This window comes from Xiphophorus hellerii, chromosome 17 (assembly GCF_003331165.1).
Source record: "Xiphophorus hellerii strain 12219 chromosome 17, Xiphophorus_hellerii-4.1, whole genome shotgun sequence".
NCBI classification, from domain to species: domain Eukaryota; kingdom Metazoa; phylum Chordata; class Actinopteri; order Cyprinodontiformes; family Poeciliidae; genus Xiphophorus; species Xiphophorus hellerii.
This window is the reverse complement of record NC_045688.1, coordinates 7483410-7501969: the sequence shown is the minus strand read 5'-3', so window position 1 is coordinate 7501969 and position 18560 is coordinate 7483410. Positions and strand designations below refer to the sequence as shown.

The 18560-nt window shown below is 36.6% G+C and overlaps 1 protein-coding gene across 3 annotated transcripts; it reads left to right on the top strand.

Annotated features, from left to right (window-relative positions):
* The first annotated feature begins 13555 nt into the window (after positions 1–13555).
* On the top strand, positions 13556–18518 carry rad51ap1 (RAD51 associated protein 1). Of its 3 annotated transcripts, none has more exons than XM_032589852.1 (10): positions 13558–14147; positions 14258–15679; positions 15771–15817; positions 16154–16289; positions 16485–16582; positions 16666–16755; positions 16815–16946; positions 17026–17205; positions 17902–18018; positions 18099–18518. In XM_032589852.1, the coding sequence occupies exons 2-10, from the start codon at positions 15663–15665 to the stop codon at positions 18224–18226; spliced, it is 945 nt and encodes a 314-aa protein (XP_032445743.1). In that variant the 5' UTR covers positions 13558–14147; positions 14258–15662; the 3' UTR covers positions 18227–18518. The 3 variants fall into 3 exon arrangements, with proteins under 3 accessions (XP_032445744.1, XP_032445743.1, XP_032445742.1); XM_032589851.1 differs by having other exon boundaries at positions 13566–14147; positions 17899–18018; XM_032589853.1 differs by lacking the exon at positions 16666–16755 and having other exon boundaries at positions 13556–14147; positions 17899–18018.
* Positions 18519–18560: the final 42 nt, after the last annotated feature.

Genomic DNA, 18560 nt, shown 5'->3' with positions numbered 1-18560 from the left:
TATCTCTTAAAATATAAATCAGCCAATATTTAGTTATACAAAAAATGAAATAAAAGTATTTTAAAATGTTTTATTAGTCAATGATTGTGCAGATTTCTTTTTAAACAAGCAATTAAAAATTTGCCCACATATTTCTACAATTTGTGCGTTCATTTTCACAATTTTAGATCATCAAACAAATTGATATCCAACAAAGAGAATCTGAGTAGACATAAAAATCAGATTTCAAATAATAATTTCATTTATTAAGAGTAAAAAACGCTATTCAGACCAACCTAGCTCTATCTGAAAAAGCATTGCTCTCTAAACTCAATAAAAGGTTGGCAGCTTTTGTGATGACCAGTCTTTAACATCACAGTGGAAAGATTTATATTTATGCATTTAATTAATATTTACTTTTAAATAATGTCATCCAAGTATTTTTTAAAAATATGTGCAGTAGCCTGGGTATAGATAATTAACTGAACATTCTTATTTACATGTCAAAGATCTTTGGGAGATCTATGATCCGTAAAGCCAAACAGTCACAAAATCACTTTTGTAACTGGAAGAAAATTGCTGAATTTAGAAAAACAGCCAATTAGCATACATATGTACAAAACAAAAGATTTGATCAAATATAAATGCTTCACCCATTTCTATCTGTGATATTTATCTTCAGTTTTTAAGTTATTCTGCAGAATCTGAAAATAATCCCCTATCATCTTAAAATGAAAAGTTTATGACACTCTTTAAGTTTTGACTTCCTTTGAAAAGTTATGTGGGCAGTAAGGATTACCACTGAGGAGTTCCTCAGGGTCGTGTACTCGGTCCTTGGTTTTTTCCTCAGATGACACATGTGAGCTAATTAGGCTCATATATTCACTCGTGTTCATTCTTTACTCAGTAACTTTAAGGATTCCATTTTTTCCATCACTATCATGATAGACACTTAGTCTGAATGCTTATTCTGTAATTTGGGAATTATAGCATATTTTAGTGTATCAAACTCCAAAACTAAAAATTGTTAGAAGCTGAAATGTTTGTTTTTCTAGACACAGCCTTTATAATATCAATTTATTTTCATTTAACAGTAATGACATGTGTAGTTGGTATTCTACAATGGAGCTAAAACCTCTTAGATAAAATTTACTATTCATAGTTTGTACAAACCCGACAAGTTTGTTGAAATTTGTGTTTTAGTCTTTTTTTCCCCCAAGGGACAAACTATCCAGATCACACTGAGTAACAAATTAATGAGACAGGGTTTTTATTTGCTGCATCAGCACATGTCTATGCTAACCAAGGCAACCAATAGCCTGAATAGACAAAACTACTGGGTTATTGACAGAGTGGAACCTAAATCAATGGACAGTGTGGCTGTTAATGAGACGGTGCTGAGCTCTTCAGATTAACTCAGCTAATACTGGGGTGATGCTGATGCTGCTCTTCAGTCATGACTACTTTCAATAATTAAAAGAAAGGTAATTAGAAGTAAACGCACTCTGATGGAACGAGACATTTATATATTATATTTGCACATACTTTAAGAACGCAGATGAACATGACCAGAAATGGACCCCTATCCTAAAAGAAATTAAATTATTACCTAATAAACTAGAAAACATTGTTCATACTTCCTGGAGCAAAGCCAGAGTTTTACGTCTGAGTCCATCCCAACGTCCATCAGGTTTGAAGAGCTTAAAATAACACTCAGTCTGTGTGTGTCAGGTCCATGAAAATGACCAAATATGCATGTTCTTCAGGAAATCCTTCTGTTATTTCATCTGGTTTGGCCTGAAGGTCGTCTGTATATGAGTGCATATTTTAACCTGATATCACAATGTCACCAGCCACATGTGAGCCAGACAATTTCTGCTTATTTTTCCTACTCCCATTATTTTATTACCTAATTAAGAATCTGCATTATATTCGGTTATAACTTGCTTAAATCGTAAATGCTTAGGAATGTTGAGGCTTTTATTTTGTAGTTATCTCTAAGGTTTAGAGCTATTTCCATCACTGTTTCAGTTTCAGTAAAACAGGAAGGCATTTATTTTGTAGAGTTCGTTTAAGTCTTACTTTGAAAATCCAAAATAGTTGTCCTTCTAGGTTTGGTTCAGATCTATTAGTAATAAGGGATGTGCTTTCTATTCTTAATTCACTGCATTTGTTGTTAACATCTTAAAAAAAAAATAATAATTACAGAAAACTGAGGTTTTTATTTTTGCAATTATCTGTAAGCTTTATTGTGAACGGATATTGTAGACCCATTTCCATCAGTGTTTCAGCAGAACTTTATATACTAATTCTGCAAAAAAAAAAAGGCTTTGTTAAACAGGAAGGCTTTTATTTTGTAGAACATGTTTAAGTTTTATTTTTGAAAGTCCAGCAGAGTTGCCCTTTTAGGTTTGGTTTAGCTATAATAGTGACACTAGACGCATTCGTAAAAACTGAAGAACTGGAAAATTAATGCTTTTATTTTGACAAGTAAACACTTCCTAGTTTTTTTGCAGTTTATTCAGTGGTAGATTTAGAGTCAGTTTAGTCTACACATATAGCAAAGCAGTAACAGAAGAGAGAAAGATGAAAGATGCAAAGAGCTTTCAATCAGCGTTTTATTAATGTATGATTTGGAAAATGAAATATTAAAACAGCAGCTGGGGAGACGCAGACGAGGGGGTTTCTCTGGCATGACTTCAGGATCTATCAATAATAATCGGCACAGCTGAGCAATAATTCATGATGCTGCAAAGCTGCACAGACGCACGCCTAGAGACAGAGAAGCTGTTTATGGTATCAGCAGCAACATGTCAATTAATTGCATTAAATTTAGGTAATTAATCAAGGCGATGCATGAAAATGCCATCCTAATGAGTAATGAGAACGATAGATGGCAACTGAAACTCTGACCAATTAACTCAGAAAATGTCTCATAAAATCTTTGTTTGCCACAAAGAAAAGTGATAAAATGGACGTTACAGCTTTAAATTTAATGGGATAACAAGGCATTGTATATTAAAATGTATTTAATGCAAATTACTGTTCATTTAAATGATAAAAATGCATCATTTTTATTTTTTCCATACTAAATAGAACAGAAAAAGATGTTCAGTTATTTTAAAGCTGTTTACAGTGACCGGATTGACAGGGATTTTTTGTTTGCAGAATAACCAAATAACAAATTAGTGTAAAATTTGCAGCGTTTTTATTGCTGCACTAATGGAAAACACTTTGGTTCAGTAGCCACAGTCGTAAAGTGCTATCGAAATAAAATCTGATTGATTGATTGATTGATTGATTGATTTGCAGTTATATGTTCACCAGCTTAAAAATATTGTTTCCAGCCAAATAAACTGCGGGATAAATTACTGTAAATTAAAAGTTTTAATTTTAAATATTGTAATATATTTTACAGTTGCAGCGTTTGTTGTTTAAATGTAAAAACAAACCATGAATGTACATCCATCCATCCATCCATCCATCCATTCACCCGTTAGGCCTATCTATCTATCTATCTATCTATCTATCTATCTATCTATCTATCTATCTATCTATCTATCTATCTATCTATCTATCTATCTATCTATAAATAATGAAAGCTTTATTGTAGATCATTCCCAGTTATTGGTTGGTTATTTAATGATTTTTATTGAAAGAGCGGCAGCTTGTAAAACACTGATGTTCCCCCATGAAAGAGACTCTGGGTTCAGATTTGTGCTGAGCCAGCTGATGAATAATTCAGCAGCCAAAAACTGCAGATGGTGTTCCCCCTCCTGCTTCATAAATTTGTGACCCAAGAAAACCCAGCCCGCCTCACTGGAGCGTAAACCCAGCAGACACTTAAAGACGGTAACCTGTGTGTGATTTTATGAAGTATTTATGAAAGAAATCTGTTTCTGTCGTTGTACGTTTGTCAAGAGCGGAGCTGCAGGAGGAAGACAAAGAGCCGGCTGTCACAGGGGAGGCTTCCCAGTAAAAATATCTCATCAAGGGTACAGCTTGTGCACCTTGCAGAGTAAGATGTGGCTGCTGCTAAATCGGGCCGGGAGTGACTAAGGGGGGAAAAAAAGCCCGGCAGAGGTGACTTTACACCCCGGCAAATGACGCAGCAGTTTTTATGCTCAACTCAGTGATGTACTTTAAACAAAAAAAGACTGCAATCCTTTAAATGTCATAAAGCAGCAGCCAAACTTTTGTCAAAAGATACATTTATGTGTCTGTTGTAGGTTTACTATTTTATGTCTAGGTTAGCCTGTTGCAATAAGCAGTTAATTATTTAAAGCTACAGTTTGTTTCTTTTACAAAAACACGTTTTTCCCCCCATATTTGTTAAAACTGTCGCCATGTCATGACAGGATGGTATGGAGGCGGGTCTTAGCGCTGCAAATCAACCTCGTGTACACTGCTCTTTGTGCTAATGGTGGGAAAACAACTCATTGTTGCAGGAAAACGGTTTAGTGGCTATGCTAACTAGCATTAGCTTCATGACAGGCTATGTTGTGGTGAACTAGCTGTAGCTTAGCAAAGAGTAAGAGTAAACATGAGAGTGATTGACAGCGCTAAGACCCTCCTCCTGACTCTGATTGGTTGTTTCTGACTGAGTGATATTATTCTGCAGTTTACACTTATATTATATCTTATATTGTATTGCTACAAAATAATGAGAATTTTAATAAATATGTAAAAAAACATTTTTTATACTGCAGCTTTAATTGCACGACAAATTAAAATTAGCTTGATAATTTCCAAGTTATTAATTGATAGAAAAAATCAAATAAGATACAAAAATAACATCAATCATTGCTTCTGATCGGATATGTAATTCACATACACTTAATAGAAACACACAAAACATTTTTTTTCTTACTGCCTGAAGTTAAATCAGACCAAATCTCTCTTGTTTTATGTCCGTTAGAATCACAAAAATTATTTCTATTTGCTAGAAGCATAACAACAAATTTGGAAGGACACCCAAAACATTCGACCCAAGTCATAAATCTGAAACGCAACTAACTACACCCAACACTAAGAACATTTATATAAAAAAGTAAAACACATATCTTCTATTGTTCTAGCCATTAGAAAGGATAAGAGAACTACATTATATTTGTTCTCTCACTTTGTAAACATCTGGTTTTACCACGTATCTCCCTGGATGCAAAAGGAATATTTGAATAATGTGTTAAAGATTGACTGATATTTTTTAAGCTCAGTAATTACACGGTTTTCCCCAGAGAGCTGAAAGAAGCCAGCGATCTGTTAAACAAGCTCTGATCAAACAGTTTTGCAAGCTTAACATCAGAGCCATGTTACCCTGAAGAGTGCAAGCACAGCACAATTCAAGAAAGTGTGAACATGGATTCCTCAGAGCAGTCTTTAGATAGCCACTGGTTGAATTTCTTAAAAAATTAAACAAAAGAAAGATACATGTTGTGCTTTTCTCCATATTGAAAAGTTATCTTTAGTTTCATTTTTAACTTTAGTTTTAAAGGAATTGAACAGGTTCGGATAGGTCTATCTAGCGATACAAAACATGTTCATTACATTTTTTGCACAAAATCATTCATAGTTAACGAGAATTTTAGGTCAGTTCTAACTATTTTGAACTGTTTCGGTGCGTCTTGTCACTTTAAATCCTAATAAGATGCTGCTGGCCACGCCCCCAACCCCAGTTTACACTGACACATGAAAATGGCTGCAAACAGATGAGCGATTACACAACCGTACATCTTTGAAAAGCACCAGTAAAGCCTCCTGCACAACCAACAAAAAGTGGTTTCTGAATTGCAAATCAACAAAAAAAAAAACCACTTGTGTTTTCCAGTAGCCATTGTACAGCACATACAGCGGTAAAACCAGCTGACAAAATGTGCTGGAGCTTGGCTTGGGTTGCTAGGTAACAGGCTGGGCTTCAATGGGGTTGCTAGGTAACGCTGCGTTCCCTGCTGATTCGTGACTTTACATTCGGAAGGTTTTTGGAACAGCTCATTTTCCAGACTCCAAAAAAAGTGTTAATTTATTGTTCTATGGTCTTTAGATTTAAAGCAAGCTAAAGACCATGGGTGTTGTTTTTAAGTGCTTGGTATGGTTTTAGAAACAGATGAAACTAAGCCTGTCATAATAAGCAATTAATCAATTAATAACATGATAAATGAGCTCCGTAATTTTCCTTCTGATGATTAATTGTTTTTTTATGGTCAGTTTTGTTTAGAGAGATTTCATAATTAATTTTATTTATGGTTTCAGTTATAAGTAGTTTTTATTCCCTTCCTCTTATTATTTTTCGTGTTTTTATTTTAAATGTCCTCCAGTTAAGTGTTCTGTACAAAATTATAGTTTATTAGTTTTTGACAGGACAAACTTGCATTTTTATTCCATTATTAATATAAAAGGGTCTCAAAACGACAATATTGTTATTTATCACAATAACTAGTGGGACAATTTATTGTCCATCAAAATTTGTTGCAGTAACAAGCCTACTGGCCCAATGGAAGTATAACAATGTTCAAAATGTGAATTGAAACCTTTAAAACACCCATCTGAGCATCTCCAGGGAATGTTTAATGCTACGTCCCAAACCACAACAGACTACTCAATCAAGATAAAAAGCTTGGCATTTGTAACTGAGGCCACAAAAGAAAAGCAATGCTTATGCTGAAAACTCAGACAGATTGGTTTATGGCTGTAGGAAGAGATAGAGATCAGAGGAGGTGTCAGCTGCTGAGTCGACTGCCGATTCCTCCGGCTCCTCTTCCCCCTCTCCCAGGAACCCAACACCAATCCGGGCCACCAGGGCCGAGCGGGGGAATGCCAGGAATCCTCTCAGCACATTTGCTTAGCGCTTTGCTCTTTCTCACCCCTGTGAGATGGAAATCGGGCCGACGAGTCCACCTTTCTCGAGCAGTATGGCGGGCGAGAGGCGGCAATGAGCGGAAGATCAAGGCAAATTGGCTGACGGGTGGAGGAGAGCGTCAGGCATGGCAGACTGCTGAGAGTGAGTCATCTTGGACTGGGCCGCTCTCTTTCTGCCAGCACAACAAAGATCAGATCGTTTATTTTTGTCGTAGCCCCCCGCTGGATGAAATCTAAACCCATAAGTAGTTGATCAAAGGTTCTGGTGTGGTGCCTGTCCTGGAGAGCAACTCATAATATGTGACATTTGGGAAAGATCCAGAAGAATCCAAAGCAATATCTATTGGACCGTGGCCAGTTTTCTTTTATAATCACAGTGATTAACAGTCCAAAACATTTGGAAGCTACAGTAGGTTTTAATTAAATACTTTAAGGAGCAAACAGATGCACTTTTCTCTGTTCTGACATCCAGCCAGGTGTCAGCCTAAATAAAGAACTTGTTTCAGTTTTATTGGTTGGCTTCATGGAACCCAGTTTGACCTGGATGTCCCTCCATGCTGATGAAACATATTCCCACCTTGAAGGCAGAACAAAAGAAGAAGTTTAATCAAAAATATGGCAAAGACAGCTGTAGAGGCCAAAGCTGGATAAAATATAGAAGTAACAGGGTATTACAAATGAGCTTGGAGAGAATAAATAGTTTCTTGTTTGGTGAAAGAGAGCAGCTTTGTAAGCAGAACCAAATCAAAAATACTCAGTAGTGACACCTGGTGGACAGGTGTGCAACGACAATAGCAAGAAAAAGATGTGAGCGACTGCAGTTTGACAATGTAAAATGTCACAAAAATCATAATATTGTTGAAATGCAATTTATTTAAAAACTGAAACTCATATATTATGCAGATTAATCACAGACAGAGTGTTTATTTATGCTAATTATGAAGAGTATACCTCACATCTAGATAATTACTCAGATTTAGACTTAGACTTAGACTGACTTTATTGTCATTTTGCATGCACAGGGTGTATACAGAACGAAATTTCGTTGCATACGGCTCAGGACAATGTTTTGAGGTTCCAATGTTGTGAGGTTACTCCAGAATAAAATAAAATACAGTATAAAATATGAATATAAATATGAATATAAAATATAAAGTGCAGGACTGACAGTAAAATGGAAGTTACTTAGCTACAGTAGGTTTTAATTAAATACTTTAAGGATATGTGCAAGGTATGAAGTGGAGACCAGTTTTTGAGTGCAGTCCAGTTAAGAGATAAATGTGTGGATGTGCCAAAACTTTCTCCAGCTGAACAGAAACAAAACTGAAGTTATTATTTTTGGACCTAAAGAGGAACGATCTAGAGTCAATGCACAGCTTCAGTTATTACAACTGAAAACTAGCGATCAGGCCCGAAACCTGGGAGTAGTGATGGACTCTGACCTGAACCTCCAGAGCCACATAAAGACAGTCACAAAGTCGGCCTTCTATCACCTGAAGAACATTTCCAGGATTAAAGGACTAATGTCTCAGCCAGATCTAGAGAAACTCATCCATGCGTTCATCTTCAGTCGTATTGATTATTGCAACAGCGTCTTCACAGGTCTGTCCAACAAATCAATCAAACAGCTGCAGCTGATCCAGAATGCTGCTGCTCGCGTTCTCACTAAAACCAGGAAGATAGAGCACATAACACCAGTTCTAAAGTCCCTCCACTGGCTCCCTGTAGCTCAAAGAATAGACTTTAAAATACTGTTGTTAGTTTATAAATCACTGAACGGCTTAGCACCACAATACATTAAAGATCTGCTGTTGTTGTATCAACCTTCCAGACCTCTCAGGTCTTCCGGTTCTGGTCTGCTCTGCATCCCCAGAACCAGAACCAAACGAGGAGAAGCAGCTTTCAGCATCTATGCACCACAAATTTGGAACAAACTTCCAGAAAACTGTAAAACAGCTGAAACACTGAGTTCTTTTAAATCTCAACTAAAAACCCACCTGTTTAGGATTGTATTTGAAATGTAATCAATTACAAATTTATTGATGGAACTTGACTTAATGATTGATTCTATGTTGCATTGTGATTCTGTGTTTGTAAAGATGTAAAGCACTTTGAAATGCCTTGCTGCTGAAATGTGCTATAGAAATAAAATTTGATTGATTGATTGATTGATAAGAGTTCAGCAGTCTGATGACAAGTGGGAAGAACGGTTAGATGTTTGCACAGTATTTGCATTCAGTTCTTGGTCTGGACTGTTTCAGACTTTGAATTGCCTTGTTGCTGAAAATGTGCAATATAAATGAAATTACCTTACCTTACCTTACCTTACCTTACCTTACCTTGCCTTGCCTTGCTGCATGAATTGCTGCATCAGCGCATCAACCTGTGCCACTGCTGAAACCTACATTGTTTCAAAGTTATATCTGCATTATTGTTTACTGAACCAATTATTAATACTTTTTCAGGTTGTGATGAGTTGATTTAGATATTGTTGTCGTCTTTAATTCAAATTTTTGTATGATTTGAGACAAAATAGAAAAAGCAGAAGAAATTGGTGAAAGGGTACATACTTTTTCACAGCACTGTGAAAAGGTTTCACTTTTGAATTTAATTACTGAATTAAATAAACTTTTTGTTCACATTTTACTTTAGTTTTAATCAACTGTTTATTTAATTGCCCTCCAGGGGCAACATGTCTGGAAAAATTAAGAGACCACTTAAACTGATCAGTTTCTTTGATTTGACTTCTTTTTATAGGTTTATGTTTGGGTAAAATGAACATTGTTCCCTTATTCTATGAACTACTGACAACATGTCCGAAATTACAAGCAAAAGTTTAGTATTTATTTGCTGAAAATGAGAAATGATCAAAATAACAAAAAAGATGCAGTGATTTCAGACCTCAAATAATGCAAAGAAAACAAGTTCATATTCATTTAAAAACAGCAATACTAATGTTTTAACTCAGAAGTCAACATTTGGTGGAATAACCAGGAGGTTTTCTACGGGGTTCAGTGAAGTGGGCTCTGCATTTTTTCCAGAGCTGTATGTAAAACATTTCATCTGAACAAAACATCTTCATCCATAAACTAAGGCATATAGAAAACTTTTGAGACTTTGTAAACCCGAAAGAACTGCTGCCACATAATGATACCGCCCTCTGGTGTCAGATAGGGGTCATGACACCCTGGCTACTGGCTAATAACTCACTGCATTGCAGCATTTGAAAGTTGGCAAAAGCTTGAAGTTAGATCAATAACTCTTCATTGACTAAAGTAACCTTTTCCAAAAGTATTAAAAGCTGAATTATTTTGAACTTTTAACTGAGTATAACAGATAATGATGAATATTCCCTTCAAAATATACAGCATTTCACACCAAAAAGTGCTTAAGCTTCACAATAATCTGCACTGCAGGTAATAATTAGCATTTAGCAGAGTTGTCCCCCGCTGTGTGTTGGATTATTACCTAATAGCTAATTAATATTCAACATAAAGCGACAAGAATCCAAGTTTCTGCTGCAGGATGAGTCACTAACATCAAACACATACCAAATATTTTTGGCCTAGTTCCAGTTCAAATCTCTCGGTACACTTCAGATAAAGCAAAACTAACTTAGATGTAACTTTTCAGCAATATATAGAAGTTCTTTTAAGTAAATAATTTCTTAAAGCTGCAGTATGTGATTTTTATTTCATTATTATTTATTTTTTACATATTTGTTATAATTATCACCATTACCTTACAGTATAATAGAGACAGGTAAAATGTGAAAAGGTCAATCTCCTCCAACTCACTGCAAAAACAACAAATCAGAGCCAGGAGGAGGGGCCTAGCGCTGTCAGTCAATCTCATGAAAGCGCTGCTCAATGTGCTAAAGGCAGAGAAACAACTCAACATCACAGAAAAACTGTTAATCTGCCATAATAGCAGCCATGCTAACTTACCTGTAACTTTTCAGCAAGACAAAGAGGCTTTTTAAAAAGTAAATAATTCCTTAATATTGATGAAAAGGTATTAGTTTCCGTCAGATTATTTTGCTTATAGCATGGGAAAATGAGAAATAATAAGCCAGATGAACTGGAACATTTTCATCAATATTAAAGCTGCAGCATGCAACTTATATAAGAAATAGTTTTATTAAAATATTTGCTGAAACTGTCACTATATAGAGACAGAAAACATGTGAAAAAAATCTTCCAACGCCAACTAGAAACAATAAAACAAAGCCAGGAGGCGGGTCTTAGCGCTGTCAATCATGCCAGTGTGCACGCCTTCCTTGATACAACTTCTTCCCATCAGCACAGCCTGTTGTGAATGCTAAGGCTAGTTAGTTTTGCCTTATTTCAAGTAAAATAAGATAATTACAGTACGACCAAAAGTACTTCAGAGGACTCTGTCAGAGATTTTTGCAGTCGGACACGTTGCTGCCGTTGATCTTTCAACAAACGAGTCACCAGTGACATCACAGCATCCAAGGCATGATGGGTGATCAAGTTCTGCTGAGCTTCAGCCGCTGATCTGCCTGTTGAAAGGTTGCCCTAATGAGGCTGCAGTGCAGAGCATCAAACAATGCTATTTAAATGGAGTCACAGTGCAAAGTTGGCAGCGATGAATTACTGCCGCCGCTTTGAAGCTCTTTATAGCTTCACTGTCTTGTCAACACATATAATCATCCAGAACGGTGACGTCTGGGAGCGTGTATCGCTCTGATCGGGTTTTAGGGAAGACGCTGAGAGCATCAACAGATGACTTTAAACTACTTGTGTTATGTAGCATTGAGCTAAGTGATCAAAGCATGGTAAAAGCTTTAGAAATGGATCAGAAGGTCAAGGACTAATGCTAAAGCAGGGTGTCCAAAGCACGAACCGGGGTCCATTTGTGGCCCTCGAAATGCTGGAATTAATTAAATCTTGCAATAATCCAAGAACAACAACAAAAATGTAGTAAGCAAAAACAGTAAGCACTTTAGGGGAAAAAGGAGTTACCCACACCCATTTATGTTAGGCTAAAATATATTCTAACCCCCAAAAATTAGGAAACAGTATTCCTGTCTTAACAACACAGTTCATTTCAATAAAATCGTGCATATTTAGTTTAGTAAACTAAATATGTATAATTTAGTTTATCACGCATACGATAAACTAAATCAAATAAATAGCAATGTAATAGTATCGATTATATTGTGACATGTTACTTTCTCAACCCTAATAATATAATAAATCATGTGTGAACCTTTTCATAAATCACTGTTTTATTTGTTGTGCCCTTTTCACTAATTTCTTGTGAAGAAGGCACAAAAAATTAATTTGCAAATTTTAAGAAAATATATGTTTCATCTTGTTGATTTTGACATCCCTGACTTATCAAGCATTTTCTTTGCTCCCGTTCGGTTTTATAGACGTAAAAACAAACTTACTATGTTTTTTACAAACACTGGAAAATCTTTAAACCACCCAGAATTTATTTATGCCTATTTAAGGAGCAAAACTTGATCTTGATCAGCAGCTCTACTGATTTTTTTTTTTTTCAATTTGGTTAGGTCAGAGTGTTTTAACAAACAAAAAATCCTTTGTACTAGTCCAATACTTGTTTATTTACAAGTTAGCAATGTATTTAATATTTCCCCTAATTCTGGACGATTAAAAGCCCTAATTTCATTAAAACAAATGCTCAAAATGATGGTTTCTTCCTTGAAATTACCTTTGTGGCTGCCCTGTTTGTAGCTGAAAAAATAACCTTGGTGAAGGTTCAGTGACAGCGAGTTTGGACTCCGGAAGCCACTGATTGACACATCTGTCTGCCCACTCTGGTTCACCGGCTGCGGTTGGCCTGGAGGCATCTGGCTTTAGGCCATTTCTAGATTACAAAAACAACAACGCCACACCGGATATCCGAAGCGCTACGAGCTCATTAAGGCATCCTTAGGTTGGGGCTGGGAAATAACTCCCAGCCCCAACCAGAGAGGTTTCTCTGCAAGGCAGCAACTAAAAATATGTCCAGCTTGAGCTTTAATAACATACTTTATGAATAGGAGCAGTTAAAAAAAAATCTATGTTTGCTCTTTAGCTAAAAGAAAATGTGCATTTTGTGAATACAAGACATGAAAATGTGACTATGTTTTGTAGCATCTATGCTACATAATACATTTTATTCCCTCCAGGAATGTAAATAACACTGAAGCGTCCGCCTGCGGAACAACCAAACATGGACACCAGCTGTGCTCCTAGAGAGCCTCACTCCAACTACCACTCTGAGGCGATAAACACAACATAATGATGGCATTCACATCAGTGGGGGAGAAGGAAAACAGGATCCTGACCACTTCCAACTAACAAACTCAAATTAAGACCACTGATGACCTCAGAGGCCAAGTAGGCTAGGAAGCCAAGCTGATTCTCTTTAGGAGATAAAACAATTACTGAAGGGGAAATATATTTGTTTTGTTGTTTAATACAACTAAAATTTACTCTCTTTTGTCTCTGTGGAGTTGATTAAACCCAGTTTCTCATAAAAGCAGGACCAGAGTTAGACGGATAAAGGCTCCAGGTTTGGATGTTGGTCCCCAATCCAAAAAGCTAATTAAAGTACATTAATAGACAAATGTAATGTAGGAAAATGGTTTGCTATTTAGAGACAAATGTCACGTAAAACTCAGATCTCATAAAGTTTAGCAGTTATAATTGAAGCTGGTATATTTAAATCATATTTTCAACCTTGAGGCAGTGAGGCATGCTCATTGCAGCTATTGTGATATTGTCATAAACAGAATGTAAACATCTATACATTGTTTACATTCTACAAAACTTCCAACACTTGCGATTAGAAGTGTTGTAACAGCAGTGTTTGCATGACTCGGAGGGATATTTTAGTCCCAGCTGTAGGCAGCGCTGGAGGAGTTTAGGAATGTGTGACCACAAGACCTTTTGGCCCCAGCCTGCTTGTCTTCCTTCCCTGTCTGGGTCCGAAGATACGGACCCTGGCGTCCCCAAGCCTCTGCTTCAGGTCCACTGTGTGACAAACCACAGCCGACAGCCACCCACTCACAAAGGGGAAAATGACAACCTTCGGTAGAGCAGCTGCTCTCTTGGAATGGCTGTAAAAATGGACAGATTTCATTTTTACCCCACTTCAGAAGGAGCAGGGATTGTTTCCGGCCCAAGTGTGGGCGAGTGGGCAGCTGAGGACGTGTCAAGCTCATGTCAATCAGCCAGTAGAGACAATGAGCGCATCGGACCCACACCGCCATCTGCTGGAGAAACTGCGTCAAGACGCTGCAACGATCCATACCCTGACCCCTGTCCAGAGTTCATGTGCGTGACCCCGAGTTAGGGCCACTGGAGACAGAAAAAAAGATAAAAGTCTGCCAAAACAGAACAAAGTGAGGTTGTCTGATTTCTTTTTCTCTGTCTTGTTTGTCCAGGATGGACCCCACCTATCGCCTAATGACCGTAAAAACCCCCAGGGACCCTGCATCCACAGGTAGAGGCGGATTCTTCAGTATTATTAAAATTGATGTCTAATATGTCCAAATTTGGTAGAAAATGCACAGGCTTATAATAAAATATCCTTAATTTTGTTAGATGACTGTATTTAAACTGTTTAAAGACACGTGACTATATTTTAAGTAAATTATGTTATTTTTTTAACTTTGGCTCCCCACACACTTCCACATGTGAGCTTGTGCAAACTTATGTTTGGCAGCATGGTACTGGAAGTGTGGGATGAGTCATTTCTAGGCTTTATTGGCCAGTGTTTCAACACATCCTCATTTTAATTTATTCTAAGTAGTAGGAAACAGCAAAAAGAAGATACTGTTGTATATATTGTTTTTATTGAGATCTAAAAATATGATTTTAGTGTTAAGTTAATTTAAATAGATGGATTTATTTTATGATTTTAGCTGAGGAAAAACATCAGTGTGTAGATTTAATAAGATATCTAGATGGTAAGAAAGCATTAGTGACAAAATGTTTATAACACTGTGCAGTCTTTCATGTTAGAAAAGCTGGCAGTCCATCTGTATTAAACAACACATTTTGAATAAAAAATGGATAAGAGAACATTAACAATTGCCTGAAAACACTATATTGTCTTCTGACTAAAGCCATATTACTTATTAGAAGTCATATTATGACAAGAAGTACCATGAAGTACATTAAAAATATGTCCTAACCTGATACAATAAATAATGTTTTAATACCAAAATACAATAAAAATGTGTTACTCATTTATAATTTTACGTGGAATCAGCTAAGAAAATATAAATATAGCTGTATGACGGTGTGTGTTGGTCCAATATTCAGCGGTTATGCAAAGCTATAGGCACAAATTTACCTTTCCAATATGGCGGCGTCCCTTACGTTCAAAACGACTGTTGACGCCAGCACGTACGTCAAACAAAGCAAAGAAGCATATTCGTCACTTAATTTGCTAATAAAAATATAGCTTTATTTCTTTATTAATATTATTTTGTGTATTTATACAGTTTTGTTTATTTAGAAGAAAAACAAACCGAAAAAAATAAAAATCGTTGAAGGTAGAAACGAATCAGCGCGGGTGTTTCGTCATATTGGTCAACAAAACGTCACTTCCGGTGTGATCCGGCGGGCTGGATGAAAGCAGGAAAGGCGAGCTACGACATTACTTAACTAAAGCTGAAATTGTTTTTAATTAGAAAGTAAGAGTAAAGTTTTAAGTAGCCTGAGGTTAGCTTCTTCGGACACATTTAGCATTAGCGTACTGTCACTGCAGCTGTTCGTGTTTATAAACCAGCCGTTAATGTTTCAAGAATAAAAACAAAATTTAGCTTCATATTTACTCTGGACATGGACCGACCATCCCGGTGAGTATACGCTTTTATCACTGCACTTTATCTTTTTATATGCTGATCATTTTAACCGCTTTTGATGATTACGCGTTTGGTGTTAACACAGGAAGACGAAAGTTGTGAACTACTATGAAAACAAAGATTTGGATGATGGTGAGTTAAGTAATGAGCTTTCTACGCTGGTTTGTTTGCTTTAGTAAATATTTTTTCGACAACATCCCATCAAACCTATGTCTTATTTAAAGAACTGTTTATTAATGTGTTAGTTTGTCTCTGAAAATCTTAAAAATATGCAACTATATAAGGTTTTCAATGGGATCTGAGGAAGAAAATATAATGATTTCTTACTAGCTACAATGTAGCTATACATTGGTGGTAGAAAATGTGTTAGTATATGTTGTTTCTGGTAAAACAAACAAAAAAAACCTCTTTATTATAAGTTTCCTTATAATAAATATGTCTGTGTTTCCTGCTCTTATACTGGGACAGATGAGGATTTTGCCTGTTCGAAAGCACCGCCCAGCAAAAAGGCCAGAGAGGAAACGAAACACGAACAGAAGAAACCTTCAGTCAGGTCCTCCAGCCCAGAGTCAAACCCAACAACAGCTCAGAGCGAGAAGAGCAGGTGGGCGAAACAGATCAGGGCAAGAAAATCAGTTTTACGGTCTGAGTCTGTGTGTTATCTTCAGATTTAATGGAGCCAGCTAATCCATCGCAACAAAACCTTACAAAAAATTCCACAATAACCTGTTTGCTCCTGTTGTAAACTGTGATGTGTCTAGTTACATGTTGTGAACATAAACTCATTACTTGTTTCCAGAAAACCGCTGGATGAAAAGTTGTATGAAAGAGATCTTGAAGCAGCCATCACGCTTTCTTTACTCAATAACTCAGACGGACTAAACGATTCTCCCACCAGTAAGGATTAGCTGTTGCATGTAACATGTAGCTTTTATGTTTTATAAACTTCTAATTTTGTTTTGTTCCTGTTATTTTCCCAGCAAATGTTAAAGTTCAAAGCCCTGTCGATGAAAACACAGATCCAGCTTCTTTGCTTCTGTCCAACTGCAGCGTGGACGGAGCAGTTTTAGGTAAATCTCTCTTTTTTCTTCCTCTCTCTGTCTCTTTTTTTTAACAACATTTTCTTCAGGCCTTGATGAAATCACATCAGAGAAAGCATCACCAGCTGCCAGACAAAGGAAGACCTCGACTAAAGCAGCTGAGGTGCAGAGAAAGAAGGACGAAGATGAAGATGAAGACTACAAACCCAAACTGACTCCAGGTTATCTGGCTCCCTGCCCGTATTCGTATCAACCTGCTTTTGTTGTCGACTCGGAGCAATAACCGCCATGCCTTTTCAGATTCAGAGAGCGATGAAGATTTCAGTGAGCCTGAGGAGAGCGAGGATGAGGAGTTTACAGTGAAGAAATCCAGCAAGGCTAAAAGGAAGGAAAAAGTGTCCAAGAAAGACAAACCCAAGCCAAGTCCCGCTCCCAGAAAAGAAAAGAAACAATCAAAACAATCTAAACCACAGGCTGCAGGTAAGTTGGCTTCAACGTTGGCTTCAGTTCTACAAGATTTCTGTTAATTTCAGTATTTTCCAGACCTGGAAGGGCCTAGAGAATTAAATTAGAAAGTCCTTTTGCTGTTCGTTGTGTTTTCCAGGTTACATAGGGAAATTCTGTCCACTATAAAAAATATCTACATCAATTCATGTTAAACTTTTCTATTTTGTACTACAAACTTACATTGCCTGTGAGCGTTGGAAAGTTGAGTGTAGGGCTGGGCAATATGGACTATGAATTTAATAGCGATACTTAGTATTATTATAATACTTATTAAGTTTTTGATTTTTTTAAAAACTGTTTACTTTTTTTTAGGTAACTGTTTGGCTGCAACTGCTTGGTATTCATAGCACCATAAATACAAATATTGTTCTTGAAAAACTATCGTATTTGAAAAACCTATTTGATTTATATCACCAAACTGCACACAGTGACTGCATTTAATCATATTTTCATATTAATTATATTTATTGATGCCCACATGGAACAAATGGTGGAGAAAATGGCAAAAAAATAACATTTCTGTCAGGTTTTTTTCCAAGACGATAATAGAAATTCTTATAAAAAATTCTTCACAATAAATAATGAACAGAATAAATTCAAACCCTATTTGTGAGTGTAAAGAAAAATGTGCATAAGGCTTTGCTTTAGAGTTACTCCATGTTTCAGGAGTTTCCAGAAGTCCCCCAGCAGCCAAACTGGTTCCCAGTAAGCCAGCTTCATTCAGTGTGAAGCCTGTGAGCTCTGTGAGTCCAGCAGGGGGCAGAATACCCAAGTGGAACCCGCCAGGTAGAACCCGACCGCATTTTTTCTGCTGCATTTTTCTGTTTCCAGACAGTAAACGTAGTAAAGATGCATTTGTTCTCCAGCTCAGGTCGGTAAAAGTCCGACCTCATCCCTGACGCCGGCTGTGAAGTCTCCCAGTGCCGGGCTGAGACTGGGACTGTCCCGCATGGTCCGGGTCAAACCGCTCCACCCGAGCGTCACCAGTCACTAACAGATAATCTGTCAATGTTTTTAATCCCGTTTGACCTCCGTCTCAATTGTGATTCTTTTCAGTTTGAATTAGTTCAGAATGAATCTTTTCTTTCGTTACATTTCCTTATATTCTCTTTTTTTTGTCATTTTGAAAACATTTTACTCATCTTTATAGTTCTTGTATATTCTGTACATAAACAAAAAAAAATAAAGTTTAAAAGCATTTATCTTTTCACACTGGATCATTTTCAGAGATGCACATCATTAAATACTTAAAAAAAATTTTTTTATCTGTTTCAAGTGAGGAAGAGGATTCACATTTAAAAATACCCAAAGGGAAATTAAATGTTGTA

Coding starts and splice junctions, on each gene's coding strand:
- rad51ap1 (XM_032589851.1), top strand. Junction 16,290..16,484: donor GCTCAGAGCGAGAAGAGCAG/GTGGGCGAAACA, acceptor ACTTGTTTCCAG/AAAACCGCTGGATGAAAAGT. Junction 16,756..16,814: donor CGTGGACGGAGCAGTTTTAG/GTAAATCTCTCT, acceptor CATTTTCTTCAG/GCCTTGATGAAATCACATCA.